This window comes from Episyrphus balteatus, chromosome 3, assembly GCF_945859705.1.
Source record: "Episyrphus balteatus chromosome 3, idEpiBalt1.1, whole genome shotgun sequence".
Lineage (NCBI taxonomy): Eukaryota > Metazoa > Arthropoda > Insecta > Diptera > Syrphidae > Episyrphus > Episyrphus balteatus.
The window spans coordinates 97,857,632-97,875,805 of record NC_079136.1 but is presented as its reverse complement, the minus strand read 5'-3'; the positions used below and the strand labels follow the sequence as shown (position 1 = coordinate 97,875,805).

The 18,174-nt window shown below is 30.8% G+C and overlaps 1 protein-coding gene across 1 annotated transcript in view; it reads left to right on the top strand.

Moving 5' to 3' along the window:
* LOC129916947 (IDLSRF-like peptide) overlaps window positions 1-18,174 on the top strand; it is a 116,982-nt gene that overhangs the window by 86,639 nt on the left and 12,169 nt on the right. Inside the window, exon 3 of the mRNA XM_055997210.1 lies at window positions 16,523-16,651. Coding sequence (XP_055853185.1) covers window positions 16,523-16,651 — 129 coding nt within the window. The remainder of the gene's footprint in view (window positions 1-16,522; window positions 16,652-18,174) is intronic.

Below are 18,174 nucleotides of genomic sequence, written 5' to 3'. Positions count from 1 at the left end.
CAGACCTCATTGCTCCAAAATCCTAGCATTCCATATGTAAAATTTTAACATTTATTAGTCAACAAAGGTGAACTGGTGTAATTGGTATAGTCAGCTATTAGTTTGTTTAATTATTTTGTTTGTGTCCTAACTGAGGGTCACTGTGGCGTATGTGTAACTTTTTTATATTTAAATATCTTATTGGTTAATTAATTAATTGTAAAATATAGTACCTAAGTAATTTTTGTATGTAGAAGAACCTTTTTTAATTAAAAATACCAACAAATAATTTTGATAACTTTTTGGGTCAAATACCGCTATAAGCGGCCTATTGAACTTCTCGAAACACTTTTATGTACATTTGCACTATTTAGACCATAATAAGTAAAGTATTACCCTACGTTCAATCGGACTTAACTTGTATTGATTTTGAGGTCGCTGATGTAGTTTATGTACATAGCTTATGTAGTGAATGTAGTAAGCTCTGAAACAGGTCCCTCACTGAGGGAAAAAAAAACTTAAAATTAACGAAAACCACGTTGACTATTTTTCGGAATAATTTTGCGTTGAAGATGAAAATGTTAAAATCAAAGTAGAACATCGTTTGTTTAAAGTGGTTTGCTGTTATAAAACATCTTTAAATCAAAGTTGTTTCAACTTTGAAAAAAAAACATCAATTTATTAAAAAAAAAAAAAAAAAAATTGGCAGCCACTGGGGATCGAACCTAAAACTCTTGGGTTACTAGGCGAATGCTTTATTGACGTGCTATCTCACTGTTGGAAATAAGGGTGATAAAATGCAACAAAAGCTGAAGTCCGACAAAAATAAAAAATTTCATAGGTACGCTATTTCTATTTTAATTTAAGATGTTTTATGTTAGTGTTTGCAACATTAAAAGCTGAAACACAATCACGCTTTGCCGTCGATTTTGACAACTGCGAAAAGTTCAACTATAGGAAATCTGTGTATCCTCACACAATGACGCTTTTCCTACGTACGCTTTTTTTGACAAACGTAAGGAAACGTAAGAAAGCGAGCAAAAGTTCAACCAGACTGAACTTTTGCTCGCTTTCTGACATTTAACAGACATAGTTACAGTCACCCACATTATTATTGCGCCAAATGTGAATAAAAAAAAATAAATTATTGCAAAACTATGTGTGTTTGTTAATTTCTCTATATAGATTTTGCACAAAAAAACGACATCGAGATATTTTAAATCAAAACAATTTACGTATTAAAAACAAAAAAAAATTAATGATGTTTTAGACTGAGTTTTATTGTTAAAAACAATATATTTTGATTGGTTTTGTTTTTATAACTATAGGATTAAAGAATAAACAAATTTCTATGCATTTTTTAAAAACATTAATATCCTTTTTCATTTTTCCACAATTAAATCAAGATAAAGACTTGGCCTAATAATTTTGTGAGTGACTGTGTTTTTTTTTATTTGACAGCAGATTTTATGTTGCAATCAGCTGTTCAAAGTCAAAGTGACAGAAGCGCGCTTTGAGGATTTCTCAACGTAACGCAACGAAGCGACGCCCTGAAGCGTGATTGTGTTTCAGCTTTAAATCAACGTTGAAACTATTACATTTTACGTTACGTTTTTTTTTCCCTCAGTGTAGGGCACACCAGCATATATTTTGTGAAATGTAGACTGTCCAATACCACTTGTATTGAAAGTTCAACAAAATTGCTTTTTATCAAACGAAGCAAAGAATCATCAGTAGCAAATCCACTCATTTAAGCTATGAGAGCTTGATGCCAAACTCTATGAAATGCTTTTCAAATATCAAGCTCAATAATCTCAATTTCTCTTAAACTATGTAAAGATTTCTTCCGCAAAAGCCCCTTGCTGCGAAAGGCATACAACCAAGTCATTTAGAAACTTTCACTTTTCGAGATATTTCTTTTGCTGAAACCTGAAAGCTGGTCAGCTTTTCCATGACCGAAATAATACAATGTATAAAAGGTCTTGCATCCACTGACCATATTTGCGCTTGAGTCTTCATTACTATCGAGAAAGCATACCTAGTTTGATTTGCAACGTTAAGGGTCCGAAATGGCTTACATACTAGAGAGGTTAATGGCAGACAATTCTGTGGATAGAATCAGATAGAGAATCAAATTCGATAAAAGTTAAATTTCTGTGAAAGCTCGTATCTTAATCAATAAAACAGGAATGATATGCTTCCTTTCTGGGTCTCTGTAAGTTGCTGTTTAAGACTCTTCGGCCTTTCATCCGTTGTTTCAATGAACTTCTGGAAACTTTAAACTCTTTCACTGCCGTTTTAAATCTTTTAGCTTCTTTAGTTTGAATTCAATTTGTCTATGATGTTAAGATCTAGAGAAAAATAAAGTTTTCCCTGAAGGGTTGATCTGTATAACCCTTGCCTGCCAAGACTGAAAATTTCAGTGACTAAGTTTGTACTTTCGAGGTATATCGTATGACACAAACATACATGCAGACAACCTCTTTCCAATATACCTACAGACAATGACCCACTTTGCGTTCTCTACCAAAAACATTTTAATATCATGTTCGATTGTAATTTCGAGTTCTTGCTCTATACGACCTATATCACAAAAGTAAAAGACAAGATAATACTTTAAACGTCAAAAAGTTAAAAGCTTAATAGTTTTTTTTTTTTGTCTTTTCACAAATGTCTCAGGAGTTAAAAGTCAAGTAAACTACATACACATCTACAAGATTGTAACCATATAATTTAATTCGATACCATAGTGGTAAAACCATATCGAATATATCATTACAAATCCCATTATTTTCAACTCAAAAAAAAAAAAAAAAAATCCAAAGTCATTACAACTGACGTGAAAATCAATTTGTTCTTTGATGGGATACGTTTGATAACCGAACTTCATTGTGTGAATTGTGCAATTGAATATCCAAAAGGAAGAACAAAAAAACGATAAAAAAAAAACAAGTATAAAGGTCTGAAATGGCTTTCAACTTATCGAGCAAACAGATTAAGTTGACAACAAAATGTACTAGAGCTTCTCAATTGTATAGCATTTCACAATTTATTGCAAAACACACAAAAGCAATGTCGGAGTAGTTGAACCAATAAGAGTCGAGTTGGTCCTGCCTTGGACTAGCCTTGTCTTGCCTTGCCTTTTTGCCCAGCCTAGCCAAGCTAGTCTCCTCTTCGTGGGTAGTATTGTTGGTGTGTGTCCTTGAAGATTTTCCGTGTTTCCTTAGATAATATGTATAAATAAGAAAAATAGAGAATCAAAATGAAACAGCAACGCCAGCAACATATAGAATAAAAATAAACTTAGACAACACATTTCCGTTGGCAAATGCAATTGTGTTTTCCTTTTGAATGTTTCTTTTCGTGCAGGACTATTGGTTTTATGTCCTCATTAAATTTCACTCAGCTCGAGCTCTGTGTTTGTTCAGGTTCATGGATGAAAGTTCATTATATAGACATTTCATGAGTTTTTACAGAGAAAACAAAATAATATGTTTTATATAGAGAATAATTATTGTTGTGGTGTTAAATTTTGTTTGTTAATCTGTTGGATGAAATTATCGTCATTAATTCAACTTAAGACGTTTATATTTACTCAAGGAAATATGTACGAATTTTGAAAGTGCATTTATGGTTCTAATAGATCTTATAATTACCATAAACTCAACAAGTATTTATAATTAATGACTGATGCAAGAGTTTGGACAAAAAATGATCATATGAATTTATAGACCCTATTAAATTTATTGTCTTAAATCAAATCTATAACCAAAAGCTGCTGTATTTCTTCTTCTGGCACTTTAAAAAGTAAACAAAATACATTAACTATACAATTTAAATTGACCTCCATAAGATCAAATGCTTGAACTTATCAACTATTGCAGGGGCAGGATTTTTTTCTGGGGGGGCACAAGGGATGGATTGGCAAAAAAACAGCAATAACAGTTAGAAATAAAGTGAAGTATCATACGACTGACTAACAAGCAGAAAATTTTAACGACCCACAGTGGTCTAAAACCTGGCCAAAAATATTTAGGCACATTTCCCACATCAAATAGGTACCAAATGACCAAAAAGTTATTCGGAAGGAAAAATTTTCATTTTCTTGTTACAGTAAAAACCACTTAAGTGCTTACCCACTTACCCCTGGATTAGCCGGGAGAAAAAAAAATATAAAAAATCTGAAAATGCACTTACAATCCTGTGCTATATTAAAGTTAGTAATCTATTCTTTATTTTATTTTTTGACTTAAGTTGTTTCATCAAATAGTTTTTGAGAAGTTAAGTTTTAAAGATGAAATTTTGAAAAAAAAAAAATGTTGATGTTTTTTAATTGATTTTGTATAAAATTTTGCAATATTATGGACATAATTATAATATTAGTTAATGATCTAGTAGTTTTTAGTCAAATACTAAAGACTTCAATCTAATAAATATTAAAGTTCCTAAGAATAACAAAAAACTGAATCATACTTTTTTGCTGGGAAACCCAGTTTTGTTTTTTTTTTTTATTTGCATTAACCTTTTGTAACCCAAGGTCGTAAATTTAAAAATTAATAAGTCAATCGAATGGCCTTTATCTTTAATAAAACACGTATTTTTTAAAAATTCAATAAAGTCATTATTTACTTAGTTATTTTGATATTTAGGGAGTAAAAAAAAGTTTAAATAATTTATTTTTATATAAAAATGCAAAAATTCAGGCAAAAAACTATCTAATATTAATTTTTAGGCACTTTCCTAAAATCCAAAAATAAAATAAAATAAACTAATGAAAACTTTTTTTTTTCTGAATTTCGTAGTTTTTACACAAATTAGCTTATTTTCAAAAAAAGCCCAACTTTCAACATTAACTGTCAATTAAAAACTATTGGTGCTATTTATTAGAAATTTGAAGTAGGTACTATTTCGATAAAGCAATACTTAAAGATTAGGTATATTAGAAGCTTCAAAAGAAAAAAAAATAGTTTGTAGAGCTTTTATGCAATCTTTTTCGGTTTGTTACAGAAATGTCACATGGGGCTACAAGGGGTTAAATTGTTTTATATCTCAAGAATATTGTGTTCAAATTGTAGGTCTCTTGCAGCCAAATTGAGTATTTTAATACTTCCCTTAGGAACGTTTTAGTCTTTTAGTCCAGAGTTCAAAACTTTAAATCGTTATCCCCACAACTAATGTTATCAACGCCGGTGCTCCTCAAAACTACTGCACCGATTCTTTTGAAATTTGAAACACTATTTTTTTTACATATTTTTAAAGGTATCCCTGGAGAAATTTTCTCAATAAAATAATATTTATAAAAATCTATAAGTAAGGGTCGCTTTTGAGGAGTTTTTTTCAAGGGGTCTTTATTTTCGGAGTGCAAACTTGGGCAAACTTCTAAAATGCAAGTTTGTTTTACATATCCAGCAGTTCTATAATATATAGTTTATGCAATGTTGTGGCGTGTTCCGCTATTTTGAAAACACTAATGTTAAAAAAAACAACGAGAAAAGTGCAAATTTTTTAACCCCTCCGTATGAAAAAATAGAGTTGCATATACAATTATTTTTACTTGCGATATAGGTACTATATATCAAGTTATGCATTCGTACAAAAAAAAAAGTTGAGATAACATTTTTCCATGACATTACGATGGTAGACAATTCCAAAAAAGTGGGTCCCGGAAGTCCGTCTGTCTGTCTGTCTGTCTGTCTGTCTGTCTGTCTGTCAGTCTGTCAGTCTGTCAGTCTGTCAGTCTGTCAGTCTGTCAGTCTGTCAGTCTGTCAGTCTGTCAGTCTGTCAGTCTGTCAGTCTGTCAGTCTTGTTATAACAAATTATAAAGAAAAAGGACCGTCGCGGTTGGTGGTTTAATTAAAACTCAACTCGAGTTCTAAAGACCAACCCGGAACTTCATGAACTTCCAAAATGCATTACTCAGCTTTGACCTGCTGAGTTGCATTCTGGAAGTTGGCTTGACCCACTGAGCGTTGCGTCACATTAAGTGTGACACAAAGTTGCTGTAATTATTTAAGTAGAGCGGGTCAGCTCTGAGTGCAATATGGGGCATAACATTCCTCCCCCTTCCGAAGTTCAGGCCAGGTCTCCAGAACTGGTTAGTTTTTCTTTATTAAGTAAGTACTTAAATCTAACATTTTTTTTTTTTTCTCTAATTGAATAATAGTTTTCAATTGTTTCATTTTATATTTAAATTATTTTCCAATTATTCAAATTTAAAAAAATGAATGAATACAATAATAAAATTTCTTTTGTTTGGTACAAAATATTATATATAATAAAATTTAAAAAAATGAATGAATACAATAATAAAATTTCTTTTGTTTGGTACAAAATATTATATATAATAAAATTTAAAAAAATGAATGAATACAATAATAAAATTTCTTTTGTTTGGTACAAAATATTACTATGTTATTTTTTACGTATTTATAAAAAGAAGTTAACTATTATTATTATTTTTTAAATGAAAATATTTTTAAATCAAGAAATTAATATTTTTTTTTTAACAAAATATTAAATAAAGAAATTAATTATTATTATATTTTTTTTTTCACAAAATATAATTAGATAAAGAAATTACTACAATTTTTTATACATTTCTTTTTTATTTTTATACTTTTTATATTTCTTGTACATTTTTTTTTATTTTTTAATTATTAGTTAATTATTTATTTATTTTTTTCACAAAATATAATTAATTTATTTTTTTTATTTTTTTTTTTATTATTATTAGTTAATTATTATTTATTTATTTTATTTATTTTAACACAAAATATTATTTTTAAATGATAGAGAAATTGATACTTAATTAGTATTTTGTTTGTTGATTTTTATTTATTTTTTTTTTTTTTTTTTTTTAATTTGTTTAAGCTCTTACACCCGGGCAGAGGTGAAAGACTGAAGACTGCTGTACTGTTGTTTGTTTCAGCCAACGGTGTTGCAGGAGCACGTCTCTTTGGTGTTTGGTAAAAATTCACCTCACGGAGTGGTAGACTTGTTAGTGATGGTGTTTTTGTTATGGTGGACTTTGTGAATTTTGATCTGGATCGGAAAAAACGGACTAGAAATATGGCAATGATAGCAACTGCTCCCAACGTGATCATCGACATTATGGAGTAACGGTGTAGTGATAGCTCCCAATCTTGATCTGCCGCTTTACGTTCTCCATTCAGTTGGTTCCAACCTTTTTCCAGCTCTTCTATACTCTTTCTTCCAATATTGAGATTGTTGGAAAAATGTTTATGGTTTCCAATCCGTATCGGAAGAAGTTTTGGTGTAGATGCTTCTTTAGCTGGAACAGAGCTTGCTTGTAAGGCTTGTACAAGTTCTGAGTGGTCCACCATTGGTTGTTTGTATTCGGTGAAGACCTCGGAGTGATACTCGTAAAACAGTTTGAATCCTTTGGCACTGGCTTCGCATGGCAACTCCATTTTAAGGATTCCTAAACCGTTGAGAGTGGCGGTATATTGCTTACTGGCACACTTCAAGTTCAAAACGAAAGTATCCTTTACTTTAAATAGCCACTCGTTCGATGCTGTCATCTTCTCACAATTTGTTCGTAAAAGGCTCTAGCCACTGTCGAAGCTTCCATATCAGGAAGCGCCGCACAGTCCGTGAATTTTGTTAAGTCATCCTGAAAAGTCAAAATATATATGGGGCATAACAGTCTGTCAGTCTGTCAGTCTGTCAGTCTGTCAGTCTGTCAGTCTGTCAGTCTGTCAGTCTGTCAGTCTGTCAGTCTGTCAGTCTGTCAGTCTGTCAGTCTGTCAGTCTGTCAGTCTGTCAGTCTGTCAGTCTGTCAGTCTGTCAGTCTGTCAGTCTGTCAGTCTGTCAGTCTGTCAGTCTGTCAGTCTGTCAGTCTGTCAGTCTGTCAGTCTGTCAGTCTGTCAGTCTGTCAGTCTGTCAGTCTGTCAGTCTGTCTGTCTGTCTGTATAAGGAGCTACAGCCTAAACGGATAGACCGATTAATGTCAAACTTGGTATGTAGCGTTATTTGGCGACTCTCCACAGGGGTTTTTGGAATTAATTTTTTTGGACCAAAAATAACGGTACTTGTCATATACCAATTTTAGTAAAATTGAAATATCTCGAAAACGGCTCCAACGATTTTGTTTAAAAAATTCAAATGTTAGTTTTAAGCTAAGGTCTATCTTCCAATGAAAAAAAAATTTTTGAAAATCATTATTAACGGTACCTGCCATAGAACCGTTTTTTTAAATCCGATTATTTCAGAAACTGCTTATTCGATTTCAACGAAACTTTTTGTGAAGAAGCACTTATATAATTTATATATAAGCCAAAAATAAAATTTTGAAAAAAAAAATTTTTGGATTTTTAAAAAAATTTTGAAAATTTTTTTTTGAAAAATCAAATTTTCGAAAACGGGATATTGAATATTTTTGAAATTTTGTTTTTAGATGTTGATTAGTGATTTCTACAAAATGGCATACCAATTTTATTTTAAAACTTTTTTTCCAAAAAATTATTTATAAAAAATTAGTTTTTTAAAAAACGGCTCTAACGATTTTGAAAATTTTTTTTTCTAAAAATGCATGTTAATATATCAATCAAAACTGCATACTTGTTTTGGAGGGCAATTTAATTTCAGATTTTATTTTATTTTTTTTTTTAAAAGGAATTTTATTTTTTTTCCAAATTTCTATACATATAAAAAATCTTAAAAATTTAAGCAACTTTAACTCTAAGAGCAAGTACGTGCGACCCCAGTCGTGCAATTTATTTTTTTTAGAATATCATTCAATGTCATTCGATGTCCATATCAAAATTTTTCACCAAAATCACTTTGAAAATTCACTTTTTCTTAAATAGAAAAAAAATTCGTGTGTACCCAACAAGTAGCCGTTTATTTATTTGTGAGGTGGAGCTTTTCATCTGAAAAAGATGCAACAAACAATAAAATTTGCATTTTCAGCCAGAAATAGACAAGAGTTTCACTCAAGTTCTTTCTGTTATTATTCATATTTTTTAAAAACTCTTATAGTTTGATTTCCTTTAAGTATGAACTTTAAGTTCTGGGGGGGGCACGTGCCCCCCCCACCCTGGATCCGCCTATGAACTATTGCATTCTTTAATGAATCATATTTGTAAATATAGAATTTGATTTTCAAAAGGATGAATTTGGTTTGCAACAGAATGATTTTAATTTGAAAAAATTGTGAACTTGTTCTGATAAATTATTATACTCATTTAATACAGGAAAGTTCGGGGCAATTGTTTTGGTTGGCAGGGTGTCCCGGAATGAGATAAGGGCATTTTGAAGGATGATTCTTGTTTATATTCTAAGACAAAAATTGTTATACAGCAACTCTCTATCTGCCAAGTTGATACCGTTTATCGATGATTTATGAAAACACTTACTTTGGTATGCCTTTACTCACTTTAATGTTAATTTCTCCGTTAATACTTATGATAGAAGCTTCATTAACATCTTGATTTTTGAAGAAATGCTATTCTTTGTAACTGTATTTAAAAAAATGTTAATATCTTTTTTATTGCTCATAGATATTAATTTTTAAAGAGTATTCATTTCTTCTTACCCATGATAGTTTTTGACTTTGGGCTGATTTTTTTCGATAAATTTATAATAAGTATAGTGTTTTATAAGTTTATTCTTATGAAAAAAACAATAATGAATAAAAAAATCTTTTACAAGATTGCCAGATATGATATTTGGGAAAACCTGAACCAATTTGTATAAAATGTGTTTTTTTGCTTTAGTCAAAAAGTCAAAATCGGGTAAGAATTAATTTTTTTTTGTAGTTTAAGTTTATTTTTATTTAAGACCCTAGTTACAACAATTGTTTAAAGTGTACTCCTTGATTTTGTATGCTTGATAAGAGACCGTTTTTTTTTGGATTGTATTGCGAATAATTTATGACCAATTAGTTTTTTATTTTGTTTGCTTTGAATTAATAGCGTTGAGCAAAAACATAAGATCAGTAATTTTTTAACGAAAATTAAAATCTGCTAAAAGTATTTGTAATTTTGTATTTGTAAAGAGCACTAATTAACAAAAGTGTTTCATAATAGGCGCACAACAACCTCCCCTTAATAATAAATTTTCCCCATCAATGATATTTTTGTTCCTCTTGGTTTGATTTTGAAACCCCCCATTGAAATGTGTGTGTTTTTTTTTTAATGAGAATAATTAGAGAGAATACTTTACTCTAAGGCATAAAGCTAACCACAATTACTTTACCTTATCAAAACCATAAGCTGTTTTAATTTATAAGGCAATTTTCCAGCAATTCTTAAATAACCCTTAAAACAATCTTATATCACTTTGTATTCGTATTGGCGCATGTATTTACACAGCTCTATGATTGCGGAAGTAATTTAGTTGTTAGTTGGGCATAGGTAAGGCATCTACTCTATTGTGCTATTCAGATCTGAACTTTGTTTACTTTGCGTATTCAAATTTCAAATATAGGAATAAGGTTTTCCCGAAAATTGATGTTGTAGAATATCGATCCTTGGATGTTGCTTATCTTTAGTCTAAAGTAAACAAAGTGTTTTGTTTACTTTGAATCAATACGAATTTGTACAGTTAACCAAATTCAAAATAAAAAAGAAAGGGTTAACAATAACCTCTATTGTGGTGGGAGTCCCAGGATAGGAGCCTTTATATAATAAACCAAATGAAGTGAAATCAAACAGCCTTTAGAAAATTTCTCATTCAAAATGAACACAAAAATATTTGTCTTTTCCTTTTTTTAATCAAAAAGTAAGAGAGTACCTACAACAAGAGTTCTTTGAAATGGAAGATTTCATCATATTGCCATTTATATCCGTTCCTTTAGGCTTTCAATCATACATTATATAAAATTATTTTGTGCCAAGTGACCTTTTATCCGTTCTTTGTTCCTTTCTTTCAATACATACTCTTAACTTTTTGCATTGGTACCTAAAGCAAAGTGAAAACGGAAATTCATGATACACTTAACATATTTTACTTCACCTCTTTCTTTTTTTAAATGAAAATCCATTTCAAAAGAGTTAAAGATGCGAAACTTATACCAAGTGTTTTGAAAGATTTATTTGTCCAGTATTATTACAAGAATCGTAGTTATATTAGTTTTCTTTCAGCGGGTAGTACGTTTTAGGTAATTTAAAGACAACAAAAAATGGTGCAAATAAATGATACCTTAGTTAGGGTAAGCGGTGATAAATTTGACACCGGGGCACATTTGACTTTGCGCTTTTCGGTATGATCGTGCCCTTAATAAAGAATAGTTTGGATGAAGAAAGAAGCTTAGTTTGATTTATAGAAACTTTGTGAAATTTCGCAGTCTTTCATTAACTTGAGTACCAAGTGTTTTCGTGTTTTCTGTATTTCTGATCAAATTTTTGACCACCGGTATGTAAGCGATTTCTGAACCTAATAAAAAAGTTTTTTTTAATACTGAATCAATATTTTGATAGCAATAGCACTATGCTTAAATTTAAGTAAAGTAAAACCAACTTTGTAAAAATATTGTATTTGTTATTAACTTTTGTTTTGTTATTGACTTTTGCAATGGGGGCACAGTTTTACGTTGATTTTGGGGAATTATATGTTAAATAAATTATTTAAAAATAAATTGATATCGATTAATTTTGATTAAGAGTTAAATGGAGGGATTTTTTAAAAATATTTATGGTTTTTTGTTTTTTTCTTCTTCTTTTTAGAAAATGAATTTTTTGATTTATTTTTTTTTGTTATATTGTTTAGTAGATTGTTTAAAACCGAATTTTTTTTTTCTGGGAAAAAGTAATCAAAAGACTACAGAAAGAAACTTTTGTTTATCCTTAGTAATCATTTGTTGTTGTTTTCCGTACGAAATTTTTATTGAGCTGAGTACTGAGTTACCAATAAAACACGGCTAATATTTTTCAAAATTCAACTTAGGATCATTGAAAAAATTGTTAGACAGTAGATTTACTTAATTAAATTTTCCCATCCAGGCAAATTTCTAAGATAATAACAGGTCAGCAAAATTAAAAAATATTAACTTTTCAAGTATTTTTGACACGGTTTTCATCATATCTCCTTTAAGAGACCGAGATATTTGTGAACTTTGTAAGCACGAAAAATAAAGGATTTTGATGGTTAATATGAGGTTCTAACAGCTTGGACACTCATATACAATTTCATGTACTTAACACCCTTTATTTTTGTCACTGAAATCCAAATAAACAAAAAAAATCGATCAAATGATTTTGAATACAAATATTTTCTTTAAATATAGATCTTGAGTTTCAATAGAACACTCTGAAATTTGTTCAGCTTTGCAGACCTTTAAACTGTATCTTCTCATAAATTCCTTAACTCGTATACAAAACACAAAAAACATGACAACAAAATACTTGCGTTTATCGCTGCTAATCTGAAAAACAGTCTGCAAAGCCGAATGAAAAGAACTGCCCAGCCTTAATATAACATCTGGATTTTGAAAATTTTACACCAATATCATCTTCTACCTCAATGAGATGCACAAAGCACTTTGACACCTCGATTGTTCGGAGAGGAAAAGCTGTAGTTTTCGTTATTACTAATATTCCAAAACTATAAAATGCCATTTTTCATTTCAAAAATCCATACTCGAACAATTATTTTTTGCTTTAAACTCAAAAATGTCAATACCTTTTAAGTTGCCGATTTATCAGCATGAACTAACAAGCAGCTTGACAAAGCAATACAAAAAGTAATTCAAAGGGCAATTGGCAGGTCCATTTCTTGAAATGATTCTATTGCCAAATCGTTTTTTTAATGAAGCGATGTTTTTGATGGTAGTAAATAAGGAGGGTGGATTTGGAGTAGGTACCATCTTGTTGGAAAGAAAGTCCTTTTACATCTCCATTGATGTCCATGATAAAATGGAGAAAACTCCCGAACTGTATACTGAATATAAATTAAACTTAATGGTTCAATGTGATAGCCGATTTGACATTTAATCCCTTAAGAAAAGTGTAATAGTACACAAAACACTCATTATCTATATTATTTTGTTGGTTTATATCTTGAGGCAAGAGAAATATATGTAAATTGTAATTAAATGTTTTGTAATCAAAGGCATAAAGAGAAAAGATACCAATTTAAACAAAACCATTTTAAAGGGTTCTATAAATAATACTCATACCAGTTATGATATAAAATGCTAAAGGTCAAATCGGGTTGCGTTAAAAGTTAAATCAACCTTTGTTACAAAATGTGTTTTCCTTTTCAAAGGACCGTGTTGGTTGAATTCCGGCAACAGACATCAAATGTAATTAAAAAATTAAACCATTATTGATTTAAACACTTCATATTTTGGTCATATTTCTTCCCTGCTATGGATTTGTTTTACTAATTTTGGTATTGAAAGTCTGGATCTTATGCACTTGCCTAAATTATAAAATAAATGCAATAAATCGTGTAGCCTGGGTTATTGTCTTAAATTGAGGTCACCTCAAGATATAACATACTCAAAGCCCCGAAATCAGGACATTCAGCTTTAGGCTGCTCTTCAGGTGTTAAAGGTTTTCCTTCTTGGTTTTTCAATTTCCACAAAATTAAAGCTCATCAAATTTTTGCACCAAAAAAAAAGTCAGTTTTATTAGAAAGTAGAAACTTGGAGATAATTATGTACTTCCTACTTCCTTTTTGTACTGTTCCATTTCTGAGGCTAACTGAATACTGGTGTTTTTTCTGCATTATTTTGTAAATCATAAATTAATATAATTATATATTAAAAAAAAACTTAAAAAACGATATTATAAAAACAACAGTTCTTCATGTTGATTTCACATTTTATTATTTTTGTGTGTATAAGACAGACTTTTGAATATACAAAGACGTTCACACATTTCAGTTATAATTCACACATTTCAGTTTAATAAGCTTCTTGAAAAAGAAGAAATACCTCAGTCATTTTTGATGTCACAAATTTGTCCAATTTTTAAAAAAGGAGATCCAAGCTCACCAGCAAACTATAGGGGCATTTCGATTCTTCCTTGTTTGAGAAAAATATTTACTCAAATTCTATACTGCAGGCTTATGAAGTGGGTAGAAGAAAACAAATTGCTAAGCACTTTCCAAGCTGGTTTTCGTTCTGGTCTTTCAACTGTGGATCAAATCTTCGCACTCTCCAACATAGCAAAACGTTTCATCGATAACAAACAAAAACTTTATGTATTTTTCATTGATTTTAGGGCAGCATTTGATACTATCAACCGGAATTCACTTATTTATAAATTATCAAATTTAGGTATATCGACGAAATTTTTAAGACTCTATAAACTTCTCCTCACTAATACTTGCGCTACTGTGTCAAACGGGAGCTCCACATCCAGCTTCTTTAACACTGATTGCGGTGTGCCCCAAGGTTGCCCCTTAAGCCCGATTATGTTCGCCCTTTTCATTGACGATATCTCCCGTGATCTTCCTGGGGGTGTTAGGTTCGGAAGTCTACTTATTAAGGTACTACTTTATGCGGATGACCTTGTTGTTTTGGCGGATAACCCCACCACATTACAATTACAAATTAATAGACTTAAAAACTTTTGTGATAAATGGGACCTGATTATAAACACCTCAAAATCAAAAATTATGATTTTTGAAAGCACCCGTCGAAGGAGAAACCCGCTAGAAGCATGGTCATTGGATCGTGAACCTATAGAGGTGGTTAACCAATTCAAGTATTTAGGTGTTCTATTTTGTAGCAATCTCGATTTCCGGCCCCATGTTAAGGAAAAATGCTTGTCGGCAAAAACTGCAATAAACCTTATATGGAACAAAATCTTCTGCAATAAGTACATAGGCATCTCAGCAAAATTTAGAGTTTTTGAAGCCACTATAAACTCATGCTTATGCTATGCCAGTCAAGTTTTTGGTTACCAAGATCTCGATGAATTTGAGGTAGTGCAGCGCTTCTTTTTTAAACGTATATTCAAACTTCCAAATTATACACCAACTTACGCTATACATGTGGAATCAGGTATCCCTCCGATTTTTCTAAAAAATCTTAAATTTAATGCCGATTATATAGTAAAAGTAATGCAAAGGTCAAATGAAAATCTTCATAAGCAAATGATGGATTTCGCATTCCGAAGGAATTTATCACCGTTTAAAGAATGGTATGAAATAGCAAATGCACACGGATTTAATCTAAACCTAAGTACAACTACTCTTGCTAATTGGAAAGGTAGGTTTTATGAATGTATTGCATTGGTTGATGATTCATTGTATCTCAATTTCTTGAATAGGGCTAGAACCTCTCCAAGCAGATTGGTCTATAAGCAACTTAATCACACTTTGTTCGTAAACAATTATTTTAATAGTAATCTCTCTGCAAATCAAATAGGTACTTTGTTTAAAGCAAGAACTGAGATGCTAAATCTTAATTACAAACCTCACAGAAATGATAATCCCAGGTGTAACCTCTGCAATCGAAATGAAATCGAAGATGTCAACCACTTCTTAGCCGTTTGTCCAATGCTACAAGAACTTCGAAGACTTTATTTTTCCAAAAGCTTTCTCAATCACCAGGAAGCGAAACAAATTTTAAACGGAGAGTGGGGTTGGAAGGACCTTTACAATTTTATTGATCATGCCTTAGATTACCGAAACAGTTTTTTAGAGTAAATTTAAATTTTTATTATTTATTTAAATTCAATCTTTTTATTCAATTGTCTACATAATCTATTTATAAATTTTATATCTAATCTTAAACTTTCTTTTTTTATTCTCGATAAATGTCAATTTTCAGGCAGACGGCAAATATATTTTTTGCCATGCTAATGTTCTTATATAATTTTTCAAATGTATTTCGAGTTTTGATCAAATAAAGAATTTGTAATAATAATAATAATAACATTTCAGTTATAAGAACTTCCATTTCCAAAAATTTACTATTATCTGTTGACCAAATAAACATACATAGGTACCAATCAAATAAAATTCAAATTTATGATTCCCATAAAAATAAAATTTACACATGAAACATATAAAAGAAATCATTTATTTATTTTTTTAAATTGAAAACTGTACAAAGAAAAATGACATACAACGTAAAATCGATTATTTCCAAGAACTTGTTGCTTAAAACAATACAAAAAATAACTCATAAAATAGTAAACAAAGAGAAACAAAAAGTCTTTCAAACATGAAACATCATGACTTCCGTTATTAAATGAATTATTATTCTCCACTCCCTTCTGTTTTTTTTTTTTTTTTTCATATCCCATTATAAAATGTCCTCGAACTCATTATTTTAAACTAGTTCATGGGGGCGGAAGGATTGTATTGGCAAAGGGTCTCATTAGGCCGTTAACGCCTCTTACATAAATAATTAAATTCTAGATCAAAGTCAAATCAAATTTCAAGTTTACCAACTTCCATTAATGCCAACTATGTATGTACATAGGTAGTAGATGGATTTATGATGACTAATTTTGTAGGCGCAACCGTTTCGTTTCAATAAATAAATATAATTTGAACGTGCAATTTGCTTTAATTAAATTTTGCTGTTTTTCATTTTTTGTTTTTGTTCTTGTTCTCTTTTTAGACGCATGCCATCCGTACGAGCCGTTCAAATGTCCTGGCGATGGCAATTGCATTTCAATACAGTATTTATGTGATGGCGCCCCTGATTGCTCGGATGGGTACGACGAGGATATGCGACTCTGTACAGCAGGTAAACTTTGTTAAAATATTGATTTGTTTTTGTTGTTGTTTTGTTTGGATTTTATCTATATTTTTACTCAGATAGGTAAAGGTACACAATGTTACACAAAAGGATAATAAATTTTAACAACGCTCCTCTGTTCTATCAGAGAAGGCGTACAATTTGTTGTGTTTGAATATATTGTGTTACTGTAGCATTGGACGTTTTCTATTGTTTTGTTTTGCACAAATAAACCACAATAAAAGCTCATAACAAATTACTACTAGAAGAACAAATAGTATGCGAGTACCACTCTGTAGTTGCATGCAGGACATACCTATGTTTTATATGGAAAACGTTTGGACGTACTTTAGTTTTATCTTTGTGCATTCCCCAAGAGATTCAAATAATTGATTTAGGAATGAGAACAGAACATATTTTAATCCTTACTCACTACTCACATACATATATGTATGCATGTTTTGGATAATGCATACGAGAGAGAGAGTCCTTTTCAACTGCTGATATAACCCAGAGGGCAACCTATCCACAGATTCTCATAAAATAGATTTAGCTTTGACCACAGTTGTGTGTATTTCAAGTGAACTTTTAACAACACTTTTGACCTCCATATGTTCCATTTAATATCAGAACTTACCAGCACTAAGGATATCCTTTTCGATAGACTACTGGTTTGATACACTATCATACATAGTATCCTAATCAAATGGCCAAAACCTAAACAAACACCCTTTGAACTATCATATTAAGATTGGATAGGTCAAGTTTATGTTTCAGTACGAACAAAACTTACCTATAGCAAGATAAAGTGTTAAAAACGCGTGCGTGGAAAGCCAGAGCAGGAATTCTCTTTTCCCACGAAACTGAAGCCTGTTTGGCGACTGAACATTTGTCTAATTCGAAAGTACGTAAAGTAAATCATCCTTTCAGCTTAATAAGCATTATTAACCTAATTGTTCTGTAATTTTAATCATAAAGCAAGAAACTCTCAGAAACTTTAGCTCATTGATTTTTGGGTACCAACTGCCTAAAACCGAAAAATTTATACTTTTTTCAACATTTTTAACCCAATTCTTGCTTGGGTACTCTGGAACTGTGAAGTTTTTCCACAAAAGAGAGAGCTCGTGAGAGAATCAACAACTTCACCTTCATACGAATTTCAGTCCAAGAAATATTTTCGGACAATAATTGAGTTTAAAACCATTTCTTAACAAGCATTTGTTAAGATGAAAAATATTCATAATTTTTAGTGAAACTATGTACCTACACAGAGAAAAATAGACCACTTAAAATAGAACAAAAACAATAAGATTTCTCTATGGTTTTCATCCAAGAAGGAAACCTTATTAAAACAATCGGGTTTTCCTTATTGTTTTAAAATCTGCAAAAAAATAAAAAAAACGATGACCAGGCTGGGAATCGAACTGGAGACTTCAAATCATTAGTCGCCCACCTTACCACCTGAACCAACCTGCCATGAAAATATTGATCGCGATTTTTTTTCTAGTGCTAAGTTGCAAAAAAAATCAACT